At 30.4% G+C, this 25237-nt stretch overlaps 1 protein-coding gene across 1 annotated transcript in view; it reads left to right on the forward strand.

Annotated features, from left to right (window-relative positions):
* Irc (Immune-regulated catalase) overlaps positions 1-25237 on the forward strand; it is a 43459-nt gene that overhangs the window by 15831 nt on the left and 2391 nt on the right. Inside the window, exons 9-10 of the mRNA XM_065515031.1 lie at positions 3-123; positions 21521-21680. Coding sequence (XP_065371103.1) covers positions 3-123; positions 21521-21680 — 281 coding nt within the window. The remainder of the gene's footprint in view (positions 1-2; positions 124-21520; positions 21681-25237) is intronic.

Below are 25237 nucleotides of genomic sequence, written 5' to 3' on the forward strand. Positions count from 1 at the left end.
AGGACTTGTCTAAATTAAAAAATGCATATTCGAACTGGCGCGATATCGATTTGATTGTTGGCGGTATTTCAGAAATGTCTGCAAGGAATGCGACAGTAGGACCAACATTTCAGTGCATCATTGGTAAGTTTCTTTTTTTTAATTTAGATACATACACTCCGCAAAATATCGTTTTTGTCATAACTCGGGAACTATTGCTGAAATCATAAAACAAATCGCCGTGTACTTTATTTTAATTGCAAAAAAAAACTTTTCTAAAATTAAAATATTGGGTTCCATTATTCCTACTAAAAAATTACGGTACTTCCAAAAATTAAGTTTCATTCAAACTATATTAATATAAGACCAAACAAACAGAGGTGTTCTAAACATTTAAAATATTCTAATATTAAGCATTTAATTATTAGCTATCAAAAATTGTTGAATGGCAATGTAGCATATAACTGTGTTTTTAATTGCGGTAGACTTCTAAAGCAAAATACATACATATCTAAAATTGTACTTGTTTTGATAGATGTGAAAGATATATTTTGTCTAGACTTTGGGAGTTACTACGTGTTTTGTAGAATAACTTAAAACCTATTAAACATATCTTGATAAAAATTGGTTAGCATATCGTCCATCATTACTGATGCTTTAGTCGATAATAACGTGTATAATATGTTTACGCGGGCATTTGTGCGGCCCATAGAATTTCTTCACCGGCTTCACACTGCAGCCACACGATCAAGTTTTCCTTGATAGTCTTTTACATATACTGTTTGTCAAAATTTATACAAATTTAAAGCTGTGACGTAGGCTGCACGCAACTTGAAAACAATTTTAGTGCAAATTGTGCAAAAAATGTAATCAGCTTGATTGAAAATTGAAACACGAACTTGAATGAGAAATTGAATGCAAGTTCGTTTCAATTCTTAAAAGTGTGAGTGTATTAGTAAAAAAGTGTGAGTGTATTAAAACTTGATCGTGTAACCCCCAAGTTAATTCAAAACTTATTTTATGCGTTGCCTACTTTGGACCAGCTATCAGGCAGTCTAACACAAAAATTACCCTTTTTAAAATAACTAGTCACGTTGCTAGATATGTAACAAATTATATTATAGCTAAAATCACTAGTTCGGGGCAGTCTCCTAGAACTGTTGGTTTACTCGTAATTTGTTTTTTATTTAAATTAGCGGTATTCACAATGTAGAGTACTTGGTCTGGTAATGTAAATAGCTTTTCTGCTCTTTTACTAGGCCAAGTACCTACTCTACATTATGAATACCGCTATTGTGTTTTGCCATACAAATATATTTAAAAAAAATCAAATTAATACCAAATTCAAATTAAACACATATTCAATAAAATATCTCTCACGGCCATTTTCACAATGTACGATTATTTCATTTTTAACGGAAAATTAACTAACTGTCGGTTGACCGAAGTTTGTTCGGTTATATTTAACAGCAACTTTGTTGTTAAATAGTGTCAGTTAAAAATTAATCGTACATTGTGAAATTCAGATTAACCTAACTTGATCGTACATTGTGAAAATGGCCGTAAGGGTTACTAAATAATTTGTTATGTATCTCAATCTGAAAAATTAATAAATAGATCTTGATACTTATGATTTATGGGTCCAAAATGGCCCACTGGCGAATTTTGCGCTAAAATTTTTTTAAACAGAAATTCTTTAAGGAATTTAAGGAATAAACTCGTATTAATGACATTTTAATAAAATGAAAACATATAATTTAGATAAATTTCCATGATAGTATAATGCCTCTAAGTTATTTTTTGGTTTATTATTAGAGTTTTTCACGGGAATTCCCGGGACAGAAAATCCCGAGAATTTCGCAAAATTTTCAATCCCGAAATCCCGGGAAATTTTTCCTTAGTTTTATGTGATTTTTTTGAACTTGTCTTTCTGTAAAAGAAGCTTAAAGCTCCAAAACATGTGCCGAAGATTCATACAACAAAAAAGATTTAACCCAAATAGACCAATAACAAGTACATTATTAAAAATTATTCCAAAAACTCGTGAATGTTCAGGGCTGTCACAGAATTCCATTCCGATCGAAAGTGGAATTATTTCAGTACTTGCTTTTTCACAAAGAGTAAAACGAAAATGTTTGGAATAAAACCACCTTCCATGGAATTGAATTTTGTTTAATATTATTGGATCTGTCTGTATGTAAGTCTGCTTTTACATACAGCAAGTTTACTTGAACAAGTCTCTTCGATTCCCTTTTAATCTTGCTCGACTGTTTACACACAGCAAGTCTGTGTTCAATTTTGTATGTCAAAACCTAATAGACGCCATAATGAAAATGAGAAAACAAAAGAGAATTGAAGAGACTTGCCAGTACAAGGAAGTGTGTACCCCTCTTCTTTCTTCTTGCCTCTCTCTCCTAAACTCTCTAAAATCTAGACTTGCACAAGAAAACTTACCCTGTGTAAAAGCATACTAATTATACCCTTCAGCTTCGTGAGAAGGGTATATATAAGTTTGTCATTCCGTTTGTAATTTCTACATTTTTCATTTCCGACCCTATAAAGTATATATATTCTGGATCCTTATAGATAGCGGAGTCGATTAAGCCATGTCCGTCTGTCTGTCTGTCTGTCTGTCCGTCTGTCTGTCTGTCTGTCTGTTGAAATCAATTTTCTGAAGGCCCCAGATATCTCCGGGATCCAAATCTTCAACAATTCTGTCAGACATACTTTCGAGAATTTTGCTATTTAAAATCAGCAAAATCCGTCCATAAATAACGGAGATATGAGCAAAAATCCGAGACAACCTCTGAAAATTTCATCAAAAAACACAATGTATTGCATGCTTTGACAAAAAAACAACAAAACGTATGTTTGGATGTGCAAGTTTTGTGTATTTTGTTTTTTTTTTGTGTTTTGTTTCTTTTGGCGTTGTTGTTGTTTTTTATACAACTAAACGTTTGTTTGGTTGTGTGTTGGTTTTTTTTACAAAAAAGCAACAAATCGTATGTTTGGATGTGCATGCGTTGCGTATTTTGTTTTTCTTTTGTGTTTTGTTTCTTTTGGCGTTGTTGTTTTTTATACAATTAAACGTATGTTTGGATGTGTGTTGGTTTCATTGGCTTGTGTATTTTGTTTTTTCTTTTGGTGTTTTGTTTCGTTTGGCGTTGTTGTTGTTTGTTGTGTTCTTGATAAATTTAGGATGCTGTACGCTGAAAGTGGGCAATGTACATACATATATACTAATTATAAGAAATAATAATGCATCCACAACAAAGGTGAAGGGTATATAAGATTCGGCATAGCCGAATATAGCACTTTTACTTGTTTTTTATTAATAAGCAAAACATTGTCAATTCAAAATTAAAAAATAAATAAATATTTATTTCTTTTGAAAGTAAATTTTTAATTAGGCTTAAGTTCATTTTTATTATAATTTATTTGTAATAATTCAAAGAATATTCAGTGATATTCTTTGAATTATTACAAATAAATTATAATAAAAATGAACTTAAGCCTAATTAAAAATTTACTTTCAAATTATATATATAAAAAGTTCGAATAATTACCAAAAATCTATAAATATTTATTTCTTGTGAATTAACAGAATTAATTGGAATCTAATGAAGGTTGAACCAAATCTAATGTAAATTTAAGCCATTCCGATACAAATGACAAATGGTTTGTATATAACAAAATTAAAAATCGAGTCAGTTTATCTCTTTATAATTCTGAATAATTTGTTCTAGGCGGGAATTCCCGGGATCCTTGGAAATTTCAAAATGAATCCCGATTTCCCGGGAAATGAAAAAGTGCGGGAAAAGAAAAACTCTATTTACTATGGTCATGAGAAATATGCAGTTAATAACACTACAAATAAGGAAATTCGTATCTCAAAAAGGCTATTGAACAATTTTTGGAACCTTTTTTTAAAATTGATTCATAAAAAGTTTATTTCCAAAACTTATACGAAATGTTTTATAAAACAATTTCATTCAATACTTATTTAGAGACAATTTTTATAAATTAACTTGATACAAATGTTTGGTTTTTTGTGAACAATTTATGTCAATATCTAATTTATAGCATGTACCTAATTGTCGAACAAAAGGCAAAGTCAAATTCGATTGAAATTGGACATTTCTGTACGAAGATTAGGAAATAGTGAAAGCGAATTTTTTAAAAAAAACCTCTAGGATTTCATTCAACATGTTGTTTGAGTCATCGTGCACGCAGGATAATGAAACCTAAATCAAGTTTGTTTCGCTTATAAAACGTAGTTCAAAAATTCTCCAATTTTAAATGAAACTTCTTTCTTAAAGTATCATCATCAAGTGATTATTTTAATTCAAATAATTTAATTTTGATTGCAAAATTTTAGTGAGGCTGGTAATTTTCAATTCAGCTCTAAACTTCAACAAAATTATAATGTACTACCCCAATCTATGGTGGGGGACCATAAAACGTAGGAGTTCCGGTATGAAGGTCGATTGGCAGTTCTTTCTAGGCGCTAGCCATAGGTTGTATTGGCTTTATGTCTTGAACTATGCCAACGGGGGAATGGAATGAGTATTGGATCTTATAGAATGTGTAAACAGGTCTTTTAGAAGGCTTACAAAGTGAAGCGCTAGCCATTTTTTCGGCATTGTGGATTTGTATACATGTACTGGAATATGTATTTTGAGTCTGTGTTAGTAATAACTTTGAACGCGCATAACTCCTAAATACTGAACCGATTTGAATAAAATATATATTGAGCACAACTGTAAATAAATACCTTTCAAATGATATATTTTTTGGCAAAATTTATTGTATACTCTGAGCGTAAATAAGGGCCACAAAAAATCGGCTTGACTATTAATTATATAGACAGCAAAAAACATCAAATGATTTTTAATTGTATTGTTTGGAATTCTGATAAATTCCGGGTAAAGAAAAACGCTATTGTAACTATAATTATGTAGTGTAAACATGTACATTAGGGACGTAACTAATTTTGGGTTAATTTTTGGCGTACCACACCGTATAAGTAATGAAAATCATTTTTTAAGGTCATTTGGAATCAAAAACATCACGCCAACACCAATTTCTAAAATAAACCAAATTTTTTTTCAAGTTTTTAATTTTTTATTTTAGATATTGTTTAAAGAAATAAGTTTTTAATTTATAGTTCTTGGAGATAATGCACGTTCCGCGCAATTGTTGCTACTTGATTTAATTCCGAATGCACATACAATTTTTGTAAAGTGAAACAAACAGTGATTTACAAATTCGATCTATTTGAAAAGTTTCTAAGGTCAAAACAGGGGTACGTGTTACTGTTAGAAATCCTTCACTTTTCTTTAAAATAGGTATCAACTTCTCTGAAAAATTTTATAAATAATTACAACATTTTTTTTGTAAGTTTGTGGGATACTTCCCTAATTAAAAATATTTAATGAAAACATTATTGCGTTTGGTGCCTGAACTTTCCACGTAAATCCTTTTAAGGACTACCCTAATTGGTATGCCTTTGTGAATATGATTATGTCTGTATTTTTTCCCATTGATTTATGGATGACTTCAATTAAATCAACATGTTAATTATTTCATTTATTTTCCAACAATATTGATGTTAATATTGTGACTGTGCGAATTCAGTACATATGTACGATTACATGCATATTTACTTACTACAAGTCTAAGGTCTTTGAATTTTAACTGTTTGATTAAGATTGTTGTATAAGTATCGCGGATATGATGAAAAATACCCATATCTGTATGAATTTGTATGTGACCACGTCGCGTTTTGTATATTGAATTAAACAGCCACGGACGTAATGAGTGCATAAACCTACATAAGTATGTACTAGGGTATTCATTCGAGTAATGATCGTTCGATTAATCGAACAATTTCTTACGAATAATTATTCCAACAATTTAAAAATTACCATTTTCGAATAACGAATAATTCGAACAATTCTATGTAGACTAATCGAATAAAACGAATAAATGTTCATATATATTTAAATTTATTAAATTGCTTAATTCATAAAAATAATTTTCATAATTCCTAATTTAAATAAGTAATAATGACTTACAAAAATTGTATTGTATCTAAAATTCGACAAATAACTAAAGATAAAGGGAGTCTTTCGATCACTGTAGATGAGTGGTCCGATAGCTCCTTCTATAAATATATAAATATTACTAATATTTTTTATGTTATTCGACCTGTGCACTGTGCATTTTAACATATCATAAGGACAAGTTGTTGTGTTTTAATATTTTGAAAAATTGTTACTCATTATTATACTTCCTGAAGATGTTATCCGATGGATAATGAAATATCGAAATAAATAAAATAAATTTTAAAAAAGGACCTCGAGCTTGATTATTTTAATATTGAATAAATATTACTGCAACAAGTTACAATGTCTTTCAAAATGTTTAATTAAACCATTGAAAATAAAAGGTACGGAATAAAATTGTTGTTATTTAGTAAAAAAAAAAGTCTGAATGATTTTAGAATTGATTTCGAAACAGACATTTTAGGGTCTAAGTATGACGAGGCGGCCGTGGTGTGAACATATGCTGGCGAAATATTAGCAGAATCGCAATTAATAATCAAAATATTAACTTAAATTAAATTAAAATGGTGTTGAAAGTGATGGCGAATGTGATTTTGAAACGGTAGTCGAAAGTGATATTTAGGATGACATTTACAATGATTACGTTGAAATAGACGAAGGCCATGATCTTAAAATATATATAAGTGATGTTATTAACCGCGTATGTAAGTGTATTGTTACGAAATTGTACTTGAAGTCAAATATAACGATTTTAACGGCTGATTTAAAGTTGCGTAATGCTTTCAAATAGCAGTATCTCTGTGGGCATTATTAACATTGAATAAAAGCTTTCAGTTGACCATTGATCGTAAGTATGGCAACGCTGTTTGCTGCGACCGTATATTCGAATTCTAATATTCAGTTAAAGAACATTGTAGAAAGTACACCACAGATGGCGTATGTATTAGAAAGCTCTAGAATATACGAGCTTTGATAGTTAAAGAGCAATCTAGAGTGCAGATGGCAGTGTTATAAATAGTGGCAGAGGTTGCAGTCGTGAGTGCGTTTATCAGAGACGCTATTCGAATAAACATCAACTGAGTGCCTTAAAGTGTGCTTTATTTTTCAAGTGAATTCGTGTACATTATAAAGTGTGTCTGTATTTCTGCGAATTTATAAACGTGTATAAAAAACATTGAGTGACTATTTAATTCTGTTGTTGTACATTTTAAATAAATAAAGAGTTGTTACAATTTTCAAACTACTAAACGGCTTTTATTTGCAATCAAAAGTATCCGGTTTATTTAAAGGAAATAAACCAACGTTTTGAAAATGTTAAAACGTAACAATATTTACTTACGTTTTGTTGCAAGAAAAACATGGAGTTCGTCTTATACATGATATTAAACATCATTGAACATCTTTTTCTAAAATGGTAATATACTTTTTGCATATTTATAAATGCGTCAATTATGCACTTCGATGACTTCAAATTAGCCACGTTCACTGACAGTGATATCAAACTTGGGACAGATTTGTGTAATTCCCTAAGATCACTTAATTAAGATTAAGATAGAGCAATAATACAATTTGTTATAAATAGGGGACGGATTTATATGCAAATGTATGTATTTTATTTTATTGATAATGCATATTTTGTTATATTTTACTCCAAAATACATATTTATATGCATATTATACCAATTTTTAATAAAAATATTATTTTTGTCGGGCAATATATTGGCTTAACAAAAATATTTTTGTCGAATTTGTTATAGAACTAGCATCAAATGTTGTCGACTATCTGTTTTCGATATCGGGAAACTGGCAGTAAGTCTCCTATATCAGGAATAAAAATGATCAATCTTTTTTCAAAATAGTTCAGAGTTTTTTTAAGTATCAAAATTTTATTAATTGTATCAAAAACATTCATAGTTGTTTTCATTGTAATTTCAATTTGTAAGAGATTTCGTTACAGAAAGATTTTGAAACAACAAAACTAAAACGCAATAATGAAACATTTATGCATATAACAATCAAGCTACTCTTCATAAATATAAATTCCAAAAAAATATTGTATTTATTCACTTGTAAATGTACAAAATTTTACTTTCCGTACAAACGAGATATGTTCATAATGACTGAATATGGGCATTATGAAAATATCACAAATTAAAAATTCAATAAGTCAAAAATAGTAGCTAAAAATAATGCGATCACACAATCTCCCATGAGGTATTGGTGAGTACTAAGTATGTGAACAAAAAAAATGTTATTTTGATAAACGTGACGTATCCTGTAAACAAGAACTACATGTAGTACAGTGTTCATCGAATTAATGAACGACATAAAAAATTTCTTAATACATTTACATATATTGTACTTGAATTCAGGATCATGTCCATAGCTCCAAAACGGAAACTAACGTGTTTGCTAGTCAATTGTTTTATAGATTGTTCGGGAGGGAATCTGATCAGAATATTTCTGATGAAAATTTAATGGTGGACTTTGTTATCGAATATTATAGTATTTGTTATAGTATTTTTAACATTATCAATATTTGAATAGTTAATTTTAACCTTATTTTTTTTTATTTAACAATAAAATATTAAAAAACCTACATAAAAACTTCATTTTTTACATTAAAAAAATTTAAATTATTCGAATAATTCGATTAATTTTAAAGGTGTAATCGAATTATTCGAACAAGTTAAAATCTCTTATTCGAATTATTCGTTTTATTCGAACAAGAGAAAAATCGAATAATTTGAATACCCTAGTATGTACACTAGGGTGGTCCAAAAATATGTTATGGATGTTCTCAACTAAAATAAAAGTTAAATTCATTCCAAGATAGCGTTTCTCAAAATGCTTGTCCTGAGTTCAGTAATTGTTGAGCCAAGCAGTGGCGGACAATTACTCAATATTACTTATATTCCATAATGACATCGATAGGTCTTTCAAACGATTAGAAAATGTAGATGATGGGATGCGCTTAATGAGAGACCCTGCATAGCAAACATTTTACTTGTTGTTTGTTTTATGCGATAAATGAAAAATTAGTGTTATTAAGTACATAATTCAAATAATATTATGTACTTAATTCTGTCAAAATTTGAAAAAACTTTTAATTTTTGCCAAACAAAATACGAAACTTTGAATATTTTTAGATTTGGATGAGAATTAGGATATGGCTTGAAAGCGCCTTTCAGATACCTTTCACATGATACTAATATTTCATATGTTTCCTTTACGAGAAATATTAAAAAACATTAAAGAATGACCTTTTTATCATTTGATCCAGCTCACCAAATACTGATGCAACGACAAAAATTTTAAGAAATGGTCCCCTCAAACAAACTATACTTTAAATTTAGTTGGAAACATCTACATCATATTTTTCCTTCATACAAATGGGGCCACTCTAATATGTATCTACACTGTAGATTCTACAGTAACCGCGATGATAATTATGAAAAAGAAAGGACAGACAGATAGATAAACAAACACTTCTCACTGAATGCATTATACGTAAGTAGTGTTGCCAGTTTAGGAGATTTGTCCCTTAATAGTGGATTTTTTTGGCAAATGTGGATACAGTTTTTGGTTTGGGGATCTGAGGATTCGTTCGGATTTAAAGCAATTTTTGGGATACAAATGTTTAATTTTTTTCAGCTTTTAATTTTCTAATCTATTTGATTCATATTATATCAAATCTGCTGGAAAGTCTAAAATCTAATTTAATAATTCCCATTATTCACTGGAGCAATTACTTTGCTGGATAATCTTTATTCCTACAAAGATGCCGCGGGTCAAAAACATTCAAGAAGCTTGCTTGAAATAAGGTTCAAGTATGTTTTGTGTACGAACAAGTAACTCTAGCGTTGAACTTTTTTTGAGTAATGGAACCATGAACACAAAATTTTTTCGTCCGGCACTGGCTGGACTAATTAAATAATAATATTAGATATAAGATTTGAACCACTTATTGTTAGTTCATTAAATAATGAAGATACAATAAATAAATGATGAAAAAAAAAAAATGGATATTACCAAAACAATAATCTGCAATATAAATTATTAAAAGCTTTTCTTAGATTGAATATACTTACTAAGTATTAAAAATAATTCAGTTTACTTTTTAAAATAAATGCAATGTAAAACAAAATTTCGGAAACTAAAATTTGCCGGACTTTGATAATGAAATATGGGCAATTCCACGAGAAATTGCCCAAAAACCATTGAAACTTTTTTTCAATATGATTTGAATAGGAGAAAACACTAAAATATTATTATGTGAAAGTATTTAGAGCTTATTACAACCTTTTAATGGCAAAAGTATTAGTTTAAACTGACTATATTTAATTTTTTAATTTAATTGGCGTGTTTTAGGCTAAAATTGCGGCGAAAACTAAGCTCCCAATTAGTATGATATCAAATGGTTTATTGAAAACGAATGTAATTTTGAAAATTACATTCGTTTTAAATTTTCTATTAATTTTTTTGTTTTTTGGAAACTGATTAATATTATTAATTATTTAGGGTCGAGTTTAGTAAATTGATTTCCTTAGAAATTCAATTTATTTTATTAAATTTTCATAATTCTAAAGAATTCTGAAAAAGTTATATTTAGACACACGGCAGAATGGAATGGATTTTCGGGGTTAACGCCTCTCACGATTCGAAAATTTTCGCATATTTCTACATGTACCTCAAAATGACTTCCGTTTTATTTCACTCGATATTTTGGACAACAATGTTTCGAAAGAACCTTTTAGTATTTTCAAATATAGTACAACATAAACACCAAATTATTTTTCAGATACTCTTATTTTTGCAAAATGTATTCCACTCTATAGGCGTACAAATGTCACGTACGATGATATGGAATTGCCCATATTTGATTTGGTTAATATTGACAATAGTATTTTAATGTTAAATAAAAAATATGAAAGAATTTCATAAAAAATAAATTGAATATAATTAATACCGGATGTTTTTAATTGTATACCATGCCTTTGCCATTGAAAATATAAAAAATATCTTTCGAATTTAAAAAAAAACTTGAAACTTTTCTCTAGCATAACAGTTTTTTAGATATTCGAAAACAACAATTTACTTTCTATGTTTTGATACCAAGCATTTGCGTTCAATTGTGCTCAACTATGAAGGGTAACAAAATAACTAAAAAATTTGAGAATCTCACTATTATTGTTCTATATAATTGTTATGGGACAGTGGAGTGGTACACTGTTTTGATCCCATCCATTTCTATATCTTTTATGTGCAATGCTAACAAAATAACTCATCCATAAGCCGAGAGCAACATAATATGGTAAGTCCTTCATCATATAAATGGTTGTCACAAACATATACTTCTATAATGTAACCATATATATGGTTGATACAATCATGTGGATCGTAAATTTACCATATTATGGTTACCACAATCATGTAAATAGTTACTGTGACTATAATATTGTTAAAAATCTTGTAACAATATTGAAATGGTTACAGTAAACATGCTCAACTACATTTTGTCTATGCGTGTAGATGAAAAAAGAAGTGGAAATTTATTTTAGATAACAAATTGGTAATTGGGGATATAAAAACGAAAATTGAGGATGATGACTAAAAAATACTGGCAGCTCTGTATGTATACATGAAACTCTGCGCTGACGAATTCGTTAGCCACTAAGAGCATGATAACCGCCTAAATATCAACTTTGAATTTTATTTTGACTGCCGAAGTTTATATGAAAATATCAGTGATAGATGATCAATTGATAATATTCATTTCTATCATTCATTACGAAAAAAATATATTATTCTTATTATTAGCTAGTGTACAATTGCTACTTTTGAAGCTGTAGTGATGTTTTTTTTCGATTTCATTTTCAATATTGTTAACTAACAATTTAACGCATTGTCTGTCGTCTTAATTCTTGTTCGTGACTATTAATAGTATTTTTTTGTAAGAGACCAAGTTGGTTTACCCAATTGCCACCTGTACCGCAGCAAATGAAATTGTTGATGTTTAGTATGTTGACAATTTTAACCGTTTTGTTCTAAATATACATAAGTAAGTCTGTCTACCCTTTGTGGTAACTATTACAAGTGTATCCTATTGACACCAACATTTTGTTAATAACGTAATAGATTTTGATGAAGAAATCGAGTTGAATATTCTGACTAGGGCATAAGTGGGTACTTTTTTCAAAAGTATTTTTTCCCTATTTTATATTGTGGACTTTTATTTAAATTTTTTTTTCAAATAAAAATTGTTGCGCCGACATTAAATTTCGAAACCAGGTTGTTCGGTTAGAATCAGAAATCTAAACAGTTTGACTACATCACTACGTTAACTTTAATGGTAACAATGTGTCTAAAAATTTGACAACATTCATTTGAAAGATTGTACATTTATGTAGAATTTAAGACGACACTTCAGATTGCCTTATATACAGGGCATGAATATTTTTATATTTATTTTTCTATCTATGGATTGGTACAAATGTTAATAAAAACATTCATAGTACTTTTTTTACTCACAACTGATCTAGTTGATACAGGCAAAAGTCCACTACTACAGTTGCACAATTTTTGTGGGCTATAAGCGAATTAGGACTATAACCGAATATCTTTTTAAACCACTTTATGGATTATAACTGAATCCTGATATAATACACATTTTGGACTATATACAAATTATGTACTTTCTGCAATAAAACCACTTTTTTAAACAAAATAAAAATTTATTTAAAATATAATCAAATATTTATTTAAATAAAATCAATAGTTAAAACAAAAACCTTTACATATTATTATTTATTGTAATTCGAATGCTTCAAAAGCTTATTGTAATAAAAAACAAAAAAACTTAAAGTATGAGATCCATTTTAGGTCTTTGGATGACTAAATCAAACAGAAGATAGATATCAATTTCTAAATGAAATATAAATTGCGAATTGTTGAACGTTTTTAAAAGAATTCCGTAATCTTCGATTTTTTTTTAAAAAAATGATTTTACAATAAATGATTCTATTTTTCCGAAGCCACATCGTCCAAAATATCACCATCACTCATGATTCCATGACAAATAAGTTCGTCATCAGAGTGGACTATATGAAATTTTTTTCTATACAATATTAGTTATGCATGCAAAGAAAATTTGGCCTTTAAACGAAAATGGACTATAGGCAAAGTGGACTTTAGAACACATAATTTGTATGAAATTTTAAAAAAAAAACCTGCAAGTGAATAGGACTGTTTTGGCTTACATCCGTTTTTGGCCTTTAAGCGGAATGGACTATAAGCGAAAAGTACTGTATTCACTATGTAGAGTACTTGGCCTGGTAATGTAGTAAAAGAGCACAATATCAAAAAAATAAAAACAAAATACATTTGAAATTGAAATGTTTGTCAATAAATAGCTTGTCTGATTTTTTACTAGACCAAGTATTCTACATTGTGAATACCGCTATTGTTTTTATGTTTTCGAAATAAAAAGTGAAGAGATTTTATTGATATCAATTTGATACATTGTGACTAGTCTCGATTGAAAATGATTGCAACTAACGGAGGGTTAATGTGTTTTTATGTACAAAACATTGGACGAGCTCTTAAAAAATAGATTTGTTCCGGACGGGTCTAATTTTGTTCTTCAGGACCATTATTTATCTAATTTAGAAAATGTAAATCGATTTCCGGCACGGGTTCTCGCTATCCGCAATTTTGCATAAGTTATTTTTAGATATTAATGAACAAAGCTTTGTTCACATTTCAAAGTGAGATCCATCGAAAGCAAATCTATTTGTTAAGGTCCGGTCTAATATACATACATATGTACATACTATGTATCTATTTATGTATGTGGCAGTAAGCATACAGGTGGACATTGTATGTACGAGTAGGTACTTAAATACCTAGTAAATATAAAATGTAGTTTAATGAAAGAATAATAAAAACAAGACGATTAAAGAAACAAAAAATTAAATTAATACTCGCATTTCGTCAATACTTAATGACCAACATACGAATAAATTAAACTCTTTTTGTTCGATTTTGAATGTTTTTCAATTCTCGTGTTTCTATCATTCGTGTTACAGTTTAGTGCAATACTAACAACAACCAAAATAACAACGATTATTCCAAAAAAAAAAATCTTTACAAAAAATTAAAACTACTTAATAGATGAATGGAAGTTGTCATTACACATTTAATCCATATTTATTGACACACTTGGATCCACACACACTTACATTAATGTATATTAGGGGGGCATAAATATAGTTGTCGATGTGCCCAATTAAAATGAAAGTTCGCCTCTTTAAAAAAGATATAATTTTTACAAGTTTTACCTGCTGTATGTGATACTGAATTTGCATCTTGTTCCTTAATTACACTATGCTACACCAAAAATATGCTGTGGTTCTGATAATTATCAGTACTTTTTTATTAGCAAATGTAGTAAAATAAAATAATGATATTCCCGGGTTTCATACAAATAAAAGCTTGTGTGTTCTTTTTTTAAACATAGCTGCAAGTTTTTTTTTGGGGAGTATTCAGACTTTAAACTACCGTAATTCAGCCACTTTTCAACCGATTTTGGGGGCTGCATATTGAGTGCCGGACTATGCAATTTGTATGTTATCGATGACAAAATGGACATTTTGTCTATCTCATCATTTTGAAGCCAAATTTAGAGCAAAGTGCGAAAAGTGGGTACAGAAAACATCTTTTCCTTTTATCAAGACTACGAACCCAAGCTCACATCAGGTGTTGCAAATCTTTGGTTGGTCCATAACTGTCCCAAACTTGCACAGAGCCTAGACTTTAATGCAATTGAGCATCTTTGGGAGGAATTAACTAGGAGAGTGCATCAAATAAAATTTAACACGTTGGTTCAGATAAAAGAGTCCTTACTGGAAGCATGGACCTCAAAAGAGCCAAATGTATGCCAAAACATGGTAAAATCGATTCAAAAGCGATTACAGGTCATTCGAGACAACAAAGAATATGCAACTAAATATTTATCGCCCACTTTTGAATAATTATTTTACTCTGTCCGATTTTGTGTTTGACCCAAAAAATTGATTTATTTTGGTTTTTATGCAAAAGTTTACGGTTTCAATTATGGAAATTTAAGTTTTTGTTATTTTTTAGAGATATAGGTATGTGGAGTGTAAATAGAAGCGAAAAAAAACAAATTTTTTTGGTACATCCTTTTATGTTTTAAGCACTTTTATATCAGACAAACTCTTGTCCGATTTTACGTTTGAGTCACTGTACATACATATTTATGATGTTTTGAAGTTTAAACTTCAAAACATCATAAATATGATGTTCCCGAGGACGGGCTCGGGAATCTTCTCAGATGAGCTGGACCTTTTGATGTCTCTTCGATTACCCGATACTTGTACGGTTTTCCGGGCAGAGATTTATGCCATCGATACAGCCGCGAGAAGAATCCCGGAACTGAAACTCTAAAATTCGACTATACATATCTACTTGGACAGCCTTGCATCAATCAAGGCTCTCAACTCTCAACGTCGAGTTAATATGGGTTCCAGGACATGAGCGCATCCGCGGAAATGAAGTATCTGATGCATGCGCAACCAACTGGTCGTCCCTGAACGTATCTCTCGCGCAAAGGGATGTTCACACCCCCTTGGTGACAGTATCGAAATTGATAGATGAATAGGCTTTGAGCGAGACGGAACTCAGGTGGTCAAATATCATCACTTGTAGAATATCCAGAATGCTCTGGCTCAATCTGACAGAGTATAGAACTAAAGTACCAGCTGGTTCCCAAGGGGACCACAGGAATCACATAGTCAACGAAATTAAGGATGGAACTTATTGTCACTTTATGTATGAATTTTCAGCATAATAGGGTTTTTACACTAGCGCACATCTAACATCTACCATCAATTTGCAAAGATGTTAACATCTTCCCTTAAGAATTACACAGGGCTGAGTGCCAACATCTTTCTACATCTTTAAAAAATGTTCATATCGCATTTCGTTCCACCTAACATCTTTCGATTATTTTAGTGTCACCACTAATAAAATGGCATTTACATATATTAAAAAGAATGTAACAAATATTTGTATAATAATGAAGCGACATTTTATTTGTTTGAAATGTGCTTGTGAAATTATTTTCTTATTTAATTTGATAGTATAAAAAAGAAAACCAGTCTCAATTCATTTTGTTTTCATAAAAACAATATGATTTTTAATATTTTTTCAATTTTACTGATGGTAGATGTTGCAAGTGTGCACAAATCTTTCAAGTTTTCAACATCTTCCATACGTTTCGCCAAAATCTACGTAAGTGTAAAAACCCTATAAGGGAATAGTATTTCTAAGGGTACCACAATGGGCCACAAGGCCTCCGAGTGAACTCGCTAACTTGCGAGCAACCCACGTAACCTAACCTGACTGATATGTTTCTTAACATTTTATTTTATCCACTGTGTTGCAGATATAGCTATGGAGCGGATTTTCATACATATGCAGTAACTGTTGTTACCAGTGAATTTTGAAATATATAAAAGAACGACATTTAACAGTTTGTTGAAATACGTAAAAGAACGACATTAAAAGTACCTGTTACTTTCTCCATTTGTTACCAGTGATTTTTCAAAAACGTTACCAGTGAATGTTGAAAAATATTAAGGAAAGATATTTAACAGTATGTGAAAAAATATGAAAGAACGACTTAAATGTACCTGTTACTTGCTATATTCAGTAACTGTTGTTACCAGTGATTTTTCAATCACAGGTATGGAAATATCGCTCATCTCTAGTGGAAACATATATTTAAAGTGGGGTCAGACGGCATGTATTGCTTGTGTTTTGTGTCATATATTGGGACATTTTTCCATATGTAAACATATACATACCGTGTTATCCATATGAAACTTTGTGTATGTAAAATACATGTGTATTACTCGTGACATTTTTGGCAATTAGAGCATGTTCTATTTTCGTGTGTATAACAGAGTTGTATTTTGAAATACAACACTGTGTGAGTGCAAAATAAAAAAAACAAAACAAAAAAGAGTAAAGAAAAATCATAACAAAATAAATTTCATTGCATTAAATATATATATTGTGATTTAAAAATGTTTTAAATAAATATATTGTTAAAAACAACAAACATATAAACTAATAGAGGTTATGTCACATGCAATTACATATGTACGTTTGAACGTGGAAATTATGAATCATGTGTATAACGTGAATTTTGACATACACATGGAATTCCATATGTATCGAATACATGTCCCAATACACAAGCAATACATGCCGTCTGACCCCCCTATTAGTCAGCCAGCAAGTACCATTGGAGCCAAGGCATAACTACTTATTATTTGACTGAAACACTACTTATCTTTGTTCGAGATTTTTAAAAAATTCATGGGTCAAGCTTACAAATGTACTTACAATCAGTTGAGAAATAAGTAGTAAATTCACAACAAGAATATGTAGCTAAAAAAAACACAAAAAATATTGCCTTGTGTGGGAATCGAACAGTCACATTATTTGCTGCTCCATGTACGAGTTATTTTATTGTAAGTTAACAATAGTTTTAACATCAACATATAAATGAATATGATATGAATAAAAAAATTAATGGCTTTGACAGGTGGCGAACCACTAACCTCCCGTTTTCCAGTCAAACACACTAGATAGCTGTGCTAAATGCAAAAGTTCATTACCAGCCTGTATAAAAATAAGTACTTATTCTAGTAAATAAAATAATGTGCTGGGTAACCACCACACCTTACAAAAGAATGCATGAAATAACTAGTTGTCATTACAAAAATTCACAAAATTTTTGCTGGGTAAGTATGACAACATTAACTGAGGAACCGCAGAACAAAAGGTACTTTTTTGAAAATTTAAAAATTTTGGGAAAATTTATGTTTTCTAGAAGATTTCAACCCAAATATTATAAAAATACCAAAAATTCAATTTGGAAAAAAAATCGAAAAAGTACCTTTTGTCTGCGGCTCCTCAACTGTGAAGCAGCTTTATAAAGCTCTGGGTGATCATTGTAGAAATAAATATTCAGGTGATATTTATTCTTATGAATTATAAAAGTGTATTTGGATAACTGTTGTTGTGTATATTTTAATAAATAAAGAGTATACTCTTTATATACTATAGTTACAGTTTTTAAACTACTTGGATCTTTTATTTGTAATTTAAATGAACCCGGTTTATTTAAAGGAAATAAACCACCGTTTTTAATAGGTAAAAACTAGCAATACCTATTTTCCAATAAATTTTTCATTATAACTAAATGATCTAACCAACTTTGTTTACAAAATCTTTTAAGTAAAATTTCTTTCCATGCAAACGTATTATCAAACTTAGTTTTATAATCGATATAAACCGATTTATGTTTTGGAAAACGGTATTTTATAGTTAAAAGAAAATTTTTTGTGAAGCAGTCTAATGTGTGTACTATATACAGTCTGTTCCATAAAAAGACCATTTATTAAATTGAAACATACATATAATTCATATGTATGTAAGTACTTATGTCACAGTTAATGATCACGTACTTACTACAATTTGTTGTAATCTCTTTAACACTCCTTTAATATGTCCAAAACTAATTATTTGCAATAATTTAACTGCAATTAATAATATCAACTGTAGATTTGTATTTAAGATATTTCCAGACACAGTATTGGTACTAATATTTTTCAAAATAAAACTATTATTGATGTTGTAAGTTCTTTCCTGGGGAAAATAATCCGGTTGATACAGCTTTTGCTGAGTTGGCAATATTTGGCCACATTTGAACCTTGACACCAGGGATGGTAAAATTATTTCGATCGTACTTTTTTATATGTAAAGTTTTATTAAGTTAAATAAAATTAAAAACGTTCAATATAAAAAATTCTCAAAAATACGTTAATTTATTCAAATATTGTACAAACAATAAAATATTGGCATATTACTCGATATTTATAAATTCATCCACTTTTTCTTTAAATCTTCCCATTAAAGATTTTATAGTTGCTTCCGTTACCTTCTTGGACGATGTGGTCAACTTGCGCTTAAAATCGGACATATGCTGGGTTACCTTTCCTGGATTCTTTAATTCTGTTTTTACAAGAGCCCCAATACCTTTCTAGACAGTTGCTTTCTGTGGTACAAAATTTACATTATTGTTTGAATACCACAAAGGGCCTTTTTTCCAAATCGGGCCTGAAATATGAAAGCACTCTGTGCTGTTTTAAGAAAGTTGAAATCCGTTTTTGTAGACACTCCGTAACACAGAGAAAACAGATTCGTAGTAGCAACCGAATTTGTTGCCAATCGAGTGATTCTATTAATTCGCTTCTCCATTTCATTCTAAGATCATACAAATTTATTTTTCATAATTTAACCCTCCGTTAGTCGCAATGTATCAAATTGATATCAATAAAAAAGGCGCGTTTGAAAATAATTTAAAAGAGTAATAAAAAAAATAGCAGTAAAAATATTATTTTATCAAAAAATAGCTTAAATTTAGGGTGATTAAAAAATTTACAATAAAAAAATGTTTGCCTGTATCAACCAGATCAGTTGAGAGTAACGGAGTGTTAATGTACGAGATTTTTTAAAGACATTCTCTAGATGATTTGCATTATCAGGCACTTGAAATGTATGTCTATTTAAGATGGCTCAAAAAGATGTTACCGATTTTTTTAATTAAAATAAGAGTATAGCTTATTTTAAAAACTAATTACAAAACGCTGCACAGAGGGGCCAAACATACTAATTTTGCGGATTAATTGAAAATACAAATTTCAAGTATCGTGAAAACTGAAAGTGCCAGCTTAAAGAGAACAAAATTCTATATCAGCAGGCAAAAAATTAATGTGAAATATTAAAAGGTATTTTTATAGTCACGTGTTGAAATTACATATTGTGAGAAAAAAAACAAAAAAATTGATAAAAAAAAATAAAAAATTACGCAAATAAATACTATTTGTGATAGGTAATTTAATAAAATTAACAAATCTAATTATGCAACCATCAAGTTCAGGTATTTATTGATATGTTTTGGTTAAATTTAAATTTTAATTATTTGTGGAAGTGGCTTTGATATTAGTTTTTATATTGAAAGTGCAAAAAAAAAATGGATTTTGTCAGTTCAAATGGACATAAAGTTATTAGCTGGGCTCAGCTGGGCAGAGAATTTAATATAATTTAAAAGCCTGGACAGTTAGGCGTAGTTTCAGAAAAAATTAGGTTGCGCATCGCTGCGCCTCATAAGTCATATGTAAATTAGTAAAAGCTTCACCCTTTAAGTCTACCATCAAAAAGCACTTTGCGATTCTGATAAACGTTTTATTGCTGTCGTTGTTGTTGTTGTTGTTATTGTAATTGTTTTTTTTTTTTATAAGAGATGTGCAAGTGTTGTGATTAATAATACGAGAGTCACGTGTGAGTCAGGCCTGGACGTGGTTATATTCTTGTATTATAATGAGATAAACAATAATAAACTTTTACAAATTACTTTTCTTTATTTCAGTTTAGTTTTCCATCCGTTGATTTTCTAATCGTGAATGAATAACACGCGGAATTTTAACAATTTAACTCTCATGCACTCACGCTTGTATATGCTTGTTTAAAAGTTGTTTTTTTGTGATTAATTCGTTTTTTCTTGTGGTTAATACGAAGTCATCCGATAGCAGGCAATTTAGCGAGAATTTTAAAGTTTTATATCGGGAGCCAGTTATCACTCACGTTCAGATCTGTAGTTTTTATATTGTCTCATTTCAAATATTGTGTTGTATTAATTTCAAAGCAGTGCATTTAAACTTTGCAAGTCTTTTAGTGGCAGGAGTTGCGAAAGATCTCTATTATTCAACCTCCCATTACTAGTAATATAATGATATCTTCTTAAAACAATATGGTAGTTTTTTTTTATCAATAACATGCATAAATTTAGTGTGTCTCACTGATGTAGTTCTATAGATATAGGAGAATTAATAATTCATTTGTATGGGGGGAACCCGATTCCACCCTCGTATAATCTTCCGATTTTCGCGTAACGTGTAGTTTGTTTTCAGAGTTACCCGCAGCAAATTTAGTGTGTATAACTATTGTAGTTCTATAGATATAGCACAGTTAATAATTATTTTATATGGTGGGTAATTGACTTCCCCCTCCTATATCTCTAAAATTTTGTTACAATATGCGGATTAGTGTAAGGGCTACCCACGTAAAATTTTGCGAGCGTTGCTATTATTGTTGTTGAGATATTAATAAATCCGTAAAAAAGATGCATTTGACCCCACTGTGCGCTGTATTAATATTTGATTTTGATTAAACTGATTTTTCACTTATAAATAAATATTTTTCACCATAAAACCTATTTATAACCAACAAATTAATTCTAAATTCCTCTTTAAAATAATAAAATTAACAATATATGTTGGCTTCTACTTAAAAAGTTAAAAAATATTATTGTATTTCAGGTGAACAGTTTTCAAAATTGAAACAATGGCATCAAAGTGAAATCGACCAAACTGATTTGGATTTATCCAAATGGAAAACTACATCAGCTGCTGATCTACTTTGTCTTAATTCAAACCTGCAACGAGTGCCTTTAAATATTTTCAAGATATCATCAAAAACGTAAGTACTTGGATTATAATTTAAGTATATATATATATTTTCATATATTATTTATTGTATCTTCACAAAATAATGTGAACTATCAATAATTTGTTCAAATCTTAAATCTAAATATAAATTTTTATTTATGTACGTCCCACCACAGTTGGACGAAAAATGATATTTAATTTATAGATCCTATCATCAGCGCAGGTCTGTTGGATTCCTTCTTCTTAGTCGGATGTAGCCATTACTTCTCATTAATGTTCGTGCAAGTGGGTTAGGGTGAACTTCTAACTTTTTCAAATATGACTCCGCTTGTTTTTTTATTACATTTTTCACCAGGAAGACACCTAGGTCCTTATGAATGTTAATATTTCTCACATACCAAGGCGCTGCTGTTATCATTCTTAATATTTTATTTTGGAATCATTGAATTTTTTCAATATTAGAAGCTGAGGCCGGCCCCATAATTTAATTCCATAGCACCATATGGGTTATATTATTGAGCTGTACAGCAAAAGTTTACAATCTAAACTCAATCTCGAGTTTTTACCAATTAGACAGTAAATTTGTAGTAATTTTAACTTCATTTGAGTCAATTTCGTATCTATATGCTTTTTCCAGGTAAGACGTCGGTCTAGATGCAGACCTATATATTTAACTTCAGTTTGTTGAGGTATTATATGATTATTTATTAGGATTGGAGGGCACGATTCTCTACGCAATGTGAATGTAAGATGTATACATTTTTGCTCGTTTACTTTTATTCTCCATTGATTTAACCACCTTTCTATGTCGGGTATATGGTCTCATAAAAGTACAGATGCTTCTTGGGGGTTTTCATGAATGGCTAGTATAGCTGTGCCATCAGCTGGTTCGACTGTTTGTAGGCATATCACAAATATATAAAAAAAATATAGGAAGGGACCCGGTATACTTCCTTGGGGAACGCCTGCTTCAATAGGCTGTGGTGAACTTATGAAGTCTCCGTCTTTAAGAACGAACTTTCGGTGACTTAAATAACTTTCTAGATGCTTATGTGTGTTTACTGGTAAATATTGTTTTATTTTTATCGATAATCCTTCATGCCATACTTTGTCGAAGGCTTGCGAAACGTCGATGAAGAGTGCAGAACAATATTTTTTTCTTCAAATGTCTTGGATATGATATCTACCAACCTGTGAGTTTGTTCAATGGTGTTATGTTTTTCTCGAAAACCGAATTGATGAGTTGGAATATAATCAAAATTATTCACTATCGGCTTTAACTTGTGCATTAACAGTCTTTCGAATAGCTTTGATATATTCGACAATAGGCTAATGGGTCTATATGATTCTACTTTAGTGTGATCTTTTCCCAACTTAGGTATCATTGTAACTAAAGAAACCTTCCATTCAAGGCGTAATATAGCATTAAAAATAAATAGGATTGTTCTTAATGCAATTTGGGGTAGCTCGAGGAGTATCTTGTTACTGATTTTATCAATACCAGGTGATTTTTTGGAGTTTAAATCAACAATAGCCTTGTTAATCTCTGAAATCTCAAAACGAAGTGGATCAGTTGCAGTAATATGGGGTAGTAAGTAGGTGGTAACTCTATTATGTCGTTTGACTCGTTTGGGGAAAATACATTCTTTAGATGACTAACAAACAGGTTTCCTTTTTCAGTATCGTTTCACGCTCAGCCTCCACTAGAATTACGTAGAGGAGGTCTGCTCATAACAGGTCTTTTTAATTTTTTTGTAGCTCGCCATAGAGAGTAATTTGAGTTCTCCAGATATTTATTAATTGAGTCAGTTTTGCGTTTGTGAAGACGCATACTGAGGCGTTTGCTACATTTTCTAAGCTCTGTTTTAAGTTAAGGGGATCTGTAGAGTTGCCACTCTCGACGAACTCTTCTGTTTTCAGCTAATAACTGTTCAATGTCTGCAGAATAGAGTCTATTGTATCTTATTTGTTGGGTTATTTGAGTGGCGTGTTCAAGGCTTATCGCTCTGACGCTATGCGCTCATTGCGTGGCATCGCACAGTGCGGCCAACGCCACCTTTGTTCGGCCAAAAGTCGAAAAAATGTACAAAATGATCCACAAATTGGTATATGGGGGTTTTTGCGGTCGCTAATTACGAATCCATTATCAGAATTTGCAAATTAAAAATGGGCGACCTAATATGGCGTCATATGTTTTAATTTTTTAACGCTTATCGCTCTGACGCTAGCCGCTCATTGCGTGGCATCACACAGTGCGGCCAAAGGCGCTCATTGCGTGGCTTGGGCCTTAGGGTGTTTTTTGACAACATATACCTCATTCAGGGTGTATACAAAGTTAATTTTTTTCGCAATAATTTGGCCAGTACACCATTATTTTAACTGTTGCTCTATTTTACTTGAACGATCTGTTGAAATAGTTGAATTATTTTATTGAAATTATTTTACTTGAAAAACTAAAATATGTAAAAGTTTTTTGTTAATGAACATACCTAAGGCCTCTGATACACGGTTGTCATGTCTTACAACATTGTCAGAAAAATGTTCAATAAATGGTTAACAACCATATATTTCAACATAAGTTCACATGGTTGTGTTAACCATTTTCTGAGCATTTTTCTGACAATCTGACAACCGTGTACACTAGGGTATTGACCCACGTACGTGGTAAAAAAACGTGGTAAAGCATATAGCAAATTCGTAATCTACGGAAAATTCTATGAACTTTTTCAGAAGAAACCATGGTTCTAAAATCAAAATCGAGCTTCCGGTTTTTTACGAGAAGATTTGGAGCTCAAGACCTCTTTTGCTAGGAGACCTCGGGTATGTTCAATTTTAAAAATAATAATATTTCTTCGTTTGTGTTCCGATTTCAAAAAAAATTACATATATATAGAATCTTCTCGTCGAGTACTACATATAACATCTCGTAGTTTTATACATCTTCTTAGAAATTTTTTAGATAACTTAAAAAGAATAAAAGCACCTTTTTCCCAAAAAAATAACGAAAAATCGCCTTTTTTAATTTTTTGAAATTTAAGCATAACTTTGGACTCAGTCATTATTTTTAATCAATTTTTTCTTTATGTTATATATACATTTCATGTTAGTCCTATAAATTAAAAATAGAGAAAATCGGAAAATATTTGAAACCGCGGTCATCAAAAAACTGGAGTAGGGTGGGTAAAAATGTTAAAAATGTATTATTCAAATGCCAATATCTCTTACGCTATAAGAGATAATTGATAGCTACGAGATGTTATATGTAGTACTCGAAATCGGAACACAAACGAAGAAATATTATTATTTTTAAAATTGAACATACCAGAGGTCTCCTAGCAAAAGAGGTCTTGAGCTCCAAATCTTCTCGTAAAAAATCGGAAGCTCGATTTTGATTTTAGAACCATGGTTTCTTCTGGAAAAGTTCTTAGAATTTTCCGTAGATTAGGAATTTGCTATACGCTTAGTAGTCAAAAAAATTGACCCACCCTAGTGTACACGTAGCTTAATACTATTAATTTATTTATCAAACATTTATATCGTCGCACAGAGGGGCCAAACATACTAATTTTGCGGATTAATTGAAAAAAC

This window comes from Calliphora vicina, chromosome 1, assembly GCF_958450345.1.
Source record: "Calliphora vicina chromosome 1, idCalVici1.1, whole genome shotgun sequence".
Lineage (NCBI taxonomy): Eukaryota > Metazoa > Arthropoda > Insecta > Diptera > Calliphoridae > Calliphora > Calliphora vicina.